Here is an 8,082-nt window from a genome sequence, read left to right on the forward strand (position 1 = left end):
ATTTCTCAGTCTTTGCTAGCTGTTTGTGAAACATCCTGTGCATCTCCTTGGGGCTAAGCCCCCCCTGTCCTTAAAACCTAGTGACGCCTCTGGCACCACCTATCGTACCGGGGCATGACATGCTTCGGCCAATGAATCTGTTTACTCACCGCCATGTATACTCAGACAATTGCAGTTGTCCAATTGCAGAGAATAGTCGAACTATGGCTTTAATCGGATTAAGCTGTGCATGTAAACGTACTGTAATAACTTGACCAATAATAATCGGAAGATATGATTCCGAAGACATCAGATAAGGGTCAAAATCCAAAGGGCTGATAATCATGCGGCCCTCGGATTTCGATTGTGATAACTAATTTACGAAAAAAAAGTTTGTAAGACAGGGAATGTCTATCTCATTTTGTTTCGTTTTTATCTCTTTGTTGAAAACCGATAAACATAATTGAAAACATGAGGCAGTGCTTGTGGTGGATTCAGCTTCAAATCATGAATGATTTATATTTTTATTACAATAACCATTTGCTGCCAACATTTGGCATACAGCAGTATGTAGATTACCAATGCAAAGTTCCAGGCTTGTTGTTTTGCTTGTTCTTCTAAACAGTGGGGGTACTGGATAGAAGGAAGGGTCCTTATTGGAATTCAGTGTCACTTCCCGAAGAGGCCCGATAAAATATCGCTGGCCTTCTCAGACGCCTGGTCAGCTGCTGCTTTACCAGCCGCCTTACTTGCCAAGTTTGAGATTGTTGATCCCATACCTGAACACACACACACACACACACACACACACACACACACACACACACACACAAACAGCGTTGACGTTTCAAAGTTGAAAGCCCTAATAAATATATATTCTAGTGGGTAGAACGAAGGGTCCTTATTGGACTCATTCGCTGAGGAAGCCTGAAGAGCTTCTACATCCAAATGCATCATGAGATGTTTTTGTTGGGGGTACTCCCCCCATTATGAGAGGACTTAAAATACAGTAAAATACAGTAAAATCCTAAAAACGTTGTTTTGCCATGTCTCACATGAGAAACACTTGCAGTTTCAAACACAACAATGTCTCCCCATAATGACTAATCATGAAGTTATTGATTACTAAACATTGACCATGACTACTAACGCATACATTTACATTTGTATGCTTCAAAAACGGAGGCCGCAATTTCCTATAGCCCTATAGCAAACCTTTGGTGTCATCGGCTGCCTTGTCCGCTGCTACAAGGCCTACACATTTTCCTGTTGCGTCGCAGAGCATATCTTTAAAACCTGAACACACACACACACACACACACACACACACACACACAGGTCAGATAGTAGCATAGTAAAACATGACTGTTCTCTGACAGATCAGAAAAGGAAAAAGTAATTTGTGAGTTTTTAATTAATAAATTCACTTCTTCAATCTAAGATTATTAGACTGCTGTATATATATATACATATATATATATATATATAATCTGTGTGTGCGTGTTTAACTATTATTTGGTAAACGGGGTACAGTAATTAAAATGCCAGGGAAGTCAGGGAATAGCAAAGTAAACCAGTTTGGATGAAAGTATCTTTGACAAACTTTTGTCCTTGTCATCTTTCTTGCTTCCTCCCCCAATCATGTCAACCATCTGATCTGTAAGCGACTCTGGGAGACCACAATGGAGACAATAACATGAGATTACAATACAGAACCGGGTCCTGGGACTTACTATCATTTGACAATACCAGGTATCACATATTTTATCTGGTCAATTACTTTGTTCACTTTCACACCCAGACACACACACGCACGCACGCACGCGCGCGCGCACACACACACACACACACACACACACACACACACACACACACACACACACACACACACACACACACACACACACACACACACACACACACACACACACACACACACACACACAGCTCAGATAGTAGCATAGTAACACACGACTGTTCTGTGTCAAACCAAAAAAGGTGTGTGTGTGTGTGTTTAACTATAATTTGGTGGGGGTACAATAATTAAAATGCCATAACCCAATATCAAGTCAGGGAATAGCAAAGCAAACCAGTTTGGATGAAATGAGACAAACTTTGGTCACCTTTCTTGCTTCCTCCAGTGAACATGTCAGCCATCTGATCTGCAACCGACGCTGGGAGAGCATCACAGACCATAACATGAGATTACAATACAGAATCTGGTCCTATTTTCAGAATCTATTGGTCCACATTCCCACACACACACACACACACACACACACGCACACGCACACGCATATGCATGCGCACATGCACACAGGGGTGTATTGAGTACTAGAAAGATACACATGAGTTAAGTTAGGCCGACAGGTTTTTTAGTTGAGGTGACTCTGGTCACATGATGTTGAACTTTAAATCATACAACATGTCTGAATCTGGATGAGACACGTAAACGTCACTTTACTGATATTTCGGCGTTTAAGCATCAAAAGTTAAAGCAAAAAAGTTCATATAGGTAAACATTTGTGATAACTGTGGTCGCAGGTATCTCATCTTCAGAGGTCATCCACTAGCGTACTGCTGGAGGCTGAGGAGAATGTGTTCATGCTGCTGCTTGTGATGTACCTTCCGGGCATGCAGTTGTGATTTTCCAGCAAATTTTGGGCTTTTGGCCTTGATATGCCTCAACTTGTCAGTGAAATCAGCAGCATGCATATGCAGTACAATATCAGGTATAGAGAACTGTAAGGATAATCCATTGGCACGATAAAACAGCTGTTTTCAGAGTCCACCCAAAATTGTTTGATTAAAATGAGTCCACTTGAACTTAAGTACTGTAAGGAAGTATACTGTATACTTTGTTGGTGTGTTGTACTATTATATCTATCTACATATACACATATATATATATAAATTTAACTGAATGTAAGTCAGGGAGTAGCAGAGTCAACAGGTCTGAATGAAGTGATCTAGACAAACCTGGCTTCTTTTCCTCTGGCTTATCTCCACCAATAGCGGACGACACTGTGTCTTTCAACGCTTTAGCTGTGAGACCACAAAGAGAAAAGCATACAAGAATACAGAATTAGAATTGGAGGTTCCTCTGTACGATGGACATACCGGTAATATAGAACTTCTTAAATTGTTTTGGTTCTTTGGTTCTTGTTTTGGTTCCAAATATTTCATGAATGACCAAATATCAAAGTAGGACCTTTTCAGTTCCAAAAGAAAAACATCATAGAATAAAACACTAGGCTACCTACCACCCATATCGATGGCACTGTTGAAGAAACTGTCCATGTTTATCCTGAAGGGTTGTTTCGCTGCGTGTGGAGACTGAGTACTGGTGCAGCTATGCTGGCGGCACTGTGTGGTGTGAGTGTAGTGAAAGCCAGCCTTCCAGACATGTGTCCCTCCCTCCCTTCCTCGCCCATCACACATACGCACGCTCGAACACAAGATTATTATCTTGTGTTCAACAGATTATTGTCTTGGTTAAAGAACTGGTTATACATTAATTAATGAATGAATTAATCATACATCATGAAGAGCATCAGACATCCGAATACATTCTTCCAACAACTTCCCACAATAAGCTTCACACAATCATGACCGAAAAAGGAAGAATAGGCTGAAGCCCAAGGGTTATTTTTGCCAATCCCAGGGCTGGACTGGCCATCACGCCATCATCTAACCCTTTTTTTACATTTAGTTGCCATGACACCAGTACAGGCCGAACCGTCCGGTAAATAGTATCATGTTATTTTTAGCTTCTATAAAAATAACATGGGATTATTTTCGTATAACCTCGTATACAATCATACGATGCGCTGCCCCGGGTTCGGTTACACACGTGCAGAAGGCTTTGAAATGTTTACCGTGGAGGTACGCAGACAGAGCAGACCGCACCGGTCACACCGTAGCCACGGCGCGCTGTAGCACTGGGAGTTTAAGGCTTAAGCCCTCGTATAGTTTTCCGATCGGCCACTAATTATGGACGTAAGCTAAATAACGCGGACCACGTCAATTGCCTTTCATCGTCCTAAGGTATGGCAAGTTGGCAGTGCCGTAACTAGGTCATTAAGGGCCCCAGTGCTGTCATATTTATGCCCCCCCCCCCCTACTGCCACCCAATAAAAACATATAAGAAATATATATTATTCAAATGAGTGTGGGTTACTTGAACATAACAAATGCAGTCGATTCACATTCAACAGATGAATAGCATATTATATCATTACATAAAAAACACAAACTTTTATGAATCCATAAAAAAATCAAAGGCATGTGACTTTCTGGGATAGCTGTTTGGGGTGTCCAATGTCTTGGACATTGGACATTGGCAACCTTGGATAAGATCAAAAATGAGAGAGGTGCATATAAAGGCTTGCCAAAATAGACACGCCCTTCAGACAGATGCAAAATATGCAAAATTAGCCAAACTGACTGATATGTTTGCTGCACGAACCTCAGCATGGGTGGGCTGTGGGTGCAGAAAACTGGCTTGGAGGCTAGGATCCTCCAAGCAGGGTGTGCTTTTGCGAATGCAGAAAAAAATGTGTGAATGATTTGGGATGGCTGGTCTAGGACAAAAAGCCATATCCGATTTGATGTCCCATTTCAGCCCTGGCCTATCCTGTAACAATCATAACCCAGAATATCAGCAGTACGAAAGTACGATTTATTTTAAAATTTACTCTAAATTGTGATCATTTTACATTTAATAATTTCACTCAACAGAGAGCTACACAATTTCAACTTGTCACTTAGACCATTCCATGGTTTGACTCCCAAAACTGAAACACATCTGTATTTTACTAAGGTTCTCACTTGACTCTTGTTTCTAAGACACTAACCCTCTTCAACTATAATTAGATAATCCCGATAAAAAAAATGGCTGTAATACGAATGTTGTTAAATTCACAATTTCTAAAAATAGCTGGTCAGTTCACTTTCCACCGTCAAGGTTCTGGCTCTAACCCCAAATGGCGTTAATGTTTTTGTCACGTTGTTTAAAACCAATAAAACAGAATGAAAAACACGAGGCGGTGCTTGTTATTTATTTTATTTTCATGACAACAAAAAATTTGGACCACAATTTGGACCACGCACACAGCAGCAGGATGATCTCCAAGTCAAAGTTCCAGGCTTGTGGTTTTTCGCGATATATATATATATATATATATATATATATATATATATATATATATATATATTATACTATGTAGATGAAAGGGTCCAGGTGTTCAGAAGCCAAACTTTTTCGCAAAGCCACCAAGGCCACCGGCCTCTGGCGCTGCGTCTCCGCCGCCTCCCAAACTGCCGGCCAGTCCAGATAAAAGGCTTCCTACACCTACACCTTCAGCACCTGCACCTTCAGCACCTGCACCACCTGCAACTTCAGCACCTGCACCTGCAGCGCCTGCACCTGAACACACACACACACACACACACACACACACACACACACACACACACACACACACACACACACACACACACACACACACACACACACACACACACACACACACACACACACACACACATATGATCAGATGGAGCAGGTTAGTGGCATAGTAAAACATGAATATTCTATGTAAGAATACCAACAAACCAAAACAGGCTTTGTGAGTTTAGGGTTAGGGTAGGGTTAGGGTTAACGAATCATATGAGTCTTCTAATCTAAATTTGTTAGACTTCGAAATGTATAGTTGTAATAGTTCAACTTATGTATATCAAATATATTAAAAGTATATTTATATAAATATATTTGTTATGTATGTAGTCAAAGACGGCAGACTGAACCAGTTTGGATAAAATGATCCACACATACCTTCTTCCTTGGCGTCTCCCTTGCCCCCAATCATGTCGGCTACTTTGTCTTTTGCCATAACACCTGGGAGACCACAAAGAATCAGAAATACTCTCCCCTGCTGAAGACAAAATGCACCTCTTCTAAAGGTGAAGATATACTCCAATAAGGTCATTTGTGCAGGAACCTAGTTTGATTGCACAATGCATAAACCGGAAATATCAAATATTTATCCGCCAAAGACATGTCATCAAAGATCAAAGATCAAAGTTGCCCTTTTGGTATATACAAAAACACCCCAGCAACGTAAAAAACAACAGTACATACAGGCCTTATCAATGACACCGTCGATCATCTGGTTGCCACTCATGGTTAGCTTGAAAGGTTCCGCTGCGTGTGAAGAAAGAGTGTTCTGATGGAATACTGAGGAAGTGTGTTATAAGAGTATCGTTAAAGCCAGCCCTACAGACCTGTGTCCCTCCCTTCCTTCCCCTCCCTTCCCTCCCTCCCCTCCCTCCCCTCTCCAACAACTAAAACACACACACACACACACACAAACACACACGCGCAAACACACAGATCATTATCTCATTGGGTTAGAGAACAGCTTTCCCACATATTCCCATTCACTCTATTTTTTTTTTGCATCTTGATGTTGCTTGCTAAAGACATTGTATGACAATGTAGACTATTTAATATTTATACACACGCCACACATGAACAATACTTGTCTAGGATGTGAGACCCTGAGGTATTCACCTTAAAACAGGTCAAGGCAGTTTGGATGCGTCATGGCGAAAACATCCCTCAACAAGACACAAAGGATGAGGGAGGGACTCTCTGCGTGTGGGGGGCGGCGCTTTGAAGGGGTGTGCCTCTCTTGGGTGCGTGCATGTTTTGAAGTGTTTGGGAATGGCTATTGGGCGCGGGGCTCCGTGTATCCCGCCCAGGCATGGCTCTTGTAGCGTCGCTCTGGCAGCCTCTTGTCTCCTCATTGGTAGAAAGCTGGTAGGACATGTAGCGTGAGAATAGTGAAATGCGACCTGGCAGGGTAATGAAAGATAATTGCACACAAAGCAATCCTTAGTAAGCTAGCTGGTGCTCGTGTGTGTGTGTGTGTGTGTGTGTGTGTGTGATAGACCGCATTCTATTTGATACTGAGAAACTAGACAGTGAATATGTGCCATCTTGTCGCAATGTGAATCCTTTGGCCGAATGTATGCACTGGTAGTGACCTGTGTTAACAAAAAATACACTTCTAGAGACACTTCTCAAAGCTGCTTCTTTTTAATTATTCCCAGAGTCTTTCGATTTAAACTACGTTTTTTTCTAAGCGTTCTATCAAATCTGGGAATCATTACTCGACAATTAGTACAAGTCTGTGAAATGTGTTTGTGAGATCCCTGCATAGGCACTTCTTCTTTGGCGGCGTGCAGGGCATGGCTTACATAATGTGTCAAAAGGGCGTACTTTGTTGGTTTTTTGCCTTTACAAAAATGTAAATTAGGTTGGGCCCTGTTCGGAGAGCCTCAAATAGTTACTAATACTATAATAATACTTAAACTTGTTGATCATCTTATCGGCTTCTTTTCAAACACAAACCTGTCTGAACCTCCGCAAATGGATGCATAAATAAAGGCACAATGCAACATTCAGATTTTGACAAACCATTTTTATTTGACTGATACTGTTTAAAAAAATCAGCGAGTCCGCTTTGATGCCAACTTAAACATAGTGTGTGATAATTGTCCAGTGTCTGCTGATTCGTGTTTGTGTATGTCACTGGTGTGTTTTTCATACACTCTGTTTATGTTTACAATATGTGGCTATGTGAATTAGTGTCAGTGTGTGTGTGTGTGTGTGTGTGTGTGTGTGATGTGTGCGTGAATATCAGATTGCTTGATAAGGCAACATGCAGTCATCAGTTTTGATTGGCTTCAAAGTAAAAACACACAGATCTGCTCATGACACATAATACACACACGCGCACACACACACACACACACACACACACACACACGCGCACACGCACACGCACACACACACACATGCGTGCACGTGTGTTTTGCTGGTACGATCTGCTTTTCCTATGTTAAAACACACAAATAGAGTACATACGGATACACAAACACAAACACAGATGCAGGGCAGACAAAAGCTTGCCACAAGCCCAAGGGGGGGCGGGGGCCAGTCATTGAGTGACAGGGTAAAGCTATCTTTTGAGTGGCTGTGAAAGCTGATGGGCGGGACTAACAGAAGAGTTACTATGGGAACTCTAAATGGTCAAC

At 41.7% G+C, this 8,082-nt stretch overlaps 1 protein-coding gene and 1 long non-coding RNA gene across 2 annotated transcripts; both read right to left on the reverse strand.

Annotated features, from left to right (window-relative positions):
- Nucleotides 1-462: 462 nt before the first annotated feature.
- LOC311366603 (uncharacterized protein) lies at nucleotides 463-3,378 on the reverse strand. The gene is made up of 6 exons (XM_084485390.1): nucleotides 3,243-3,378; nucleotides 2,959-3,024; nucleotides 2,103-2,153; nucleotides 1,583-1,648; nucleotides 1,195-1,275; nucleotides 463-758 (listed from the first exon to the last, which is right to left on the reverse strand). Exons 1-6 carry the CDS (start codon nucleotides 3,277-3,279, stop codon nucleotides 649-651), a joined length of 411 nt encoding a protein of 136 aa, XP_084341516.1. The 5' UTR covers nucleotides 3,280-3,378; the 3' UTR covers nucleotides 463-648.
- Nucleotides 3,379-5,058: 1,680 nt separating this feature from the next.
- On the reverse strand, nucleotides 5,059-6,209 carry LOC311366657. The gene is made up of 3 exons (XR_014639594.1): nucleotides 6,122-6,209; nucleotides 5,816-5,878; nucleotides 5,059-5,407 (listed from the first exon to the last, which is right to left on the reverse strand). It is a non-coding gene; the product is annotated as an uncharacterized lncRNA (long non-coding RNA).
- Nucleotides 6,210-8,082: the final 1,873 nt, after the last annotated feature.

This window comes from Micromesistius poutassou (assembly GCF_964030765.1).
Source record: "Micromesistius poutassou genome assembly, chromosome: 21".
In the NCBI taxonomy this organism is placed as follows: domain Eukaryota; kingdom Metazoa; phylum Chordata; class Actinopteri; order Gadiformes; family Gadidae; genus Micromesistius; species Micromesistius poutassou.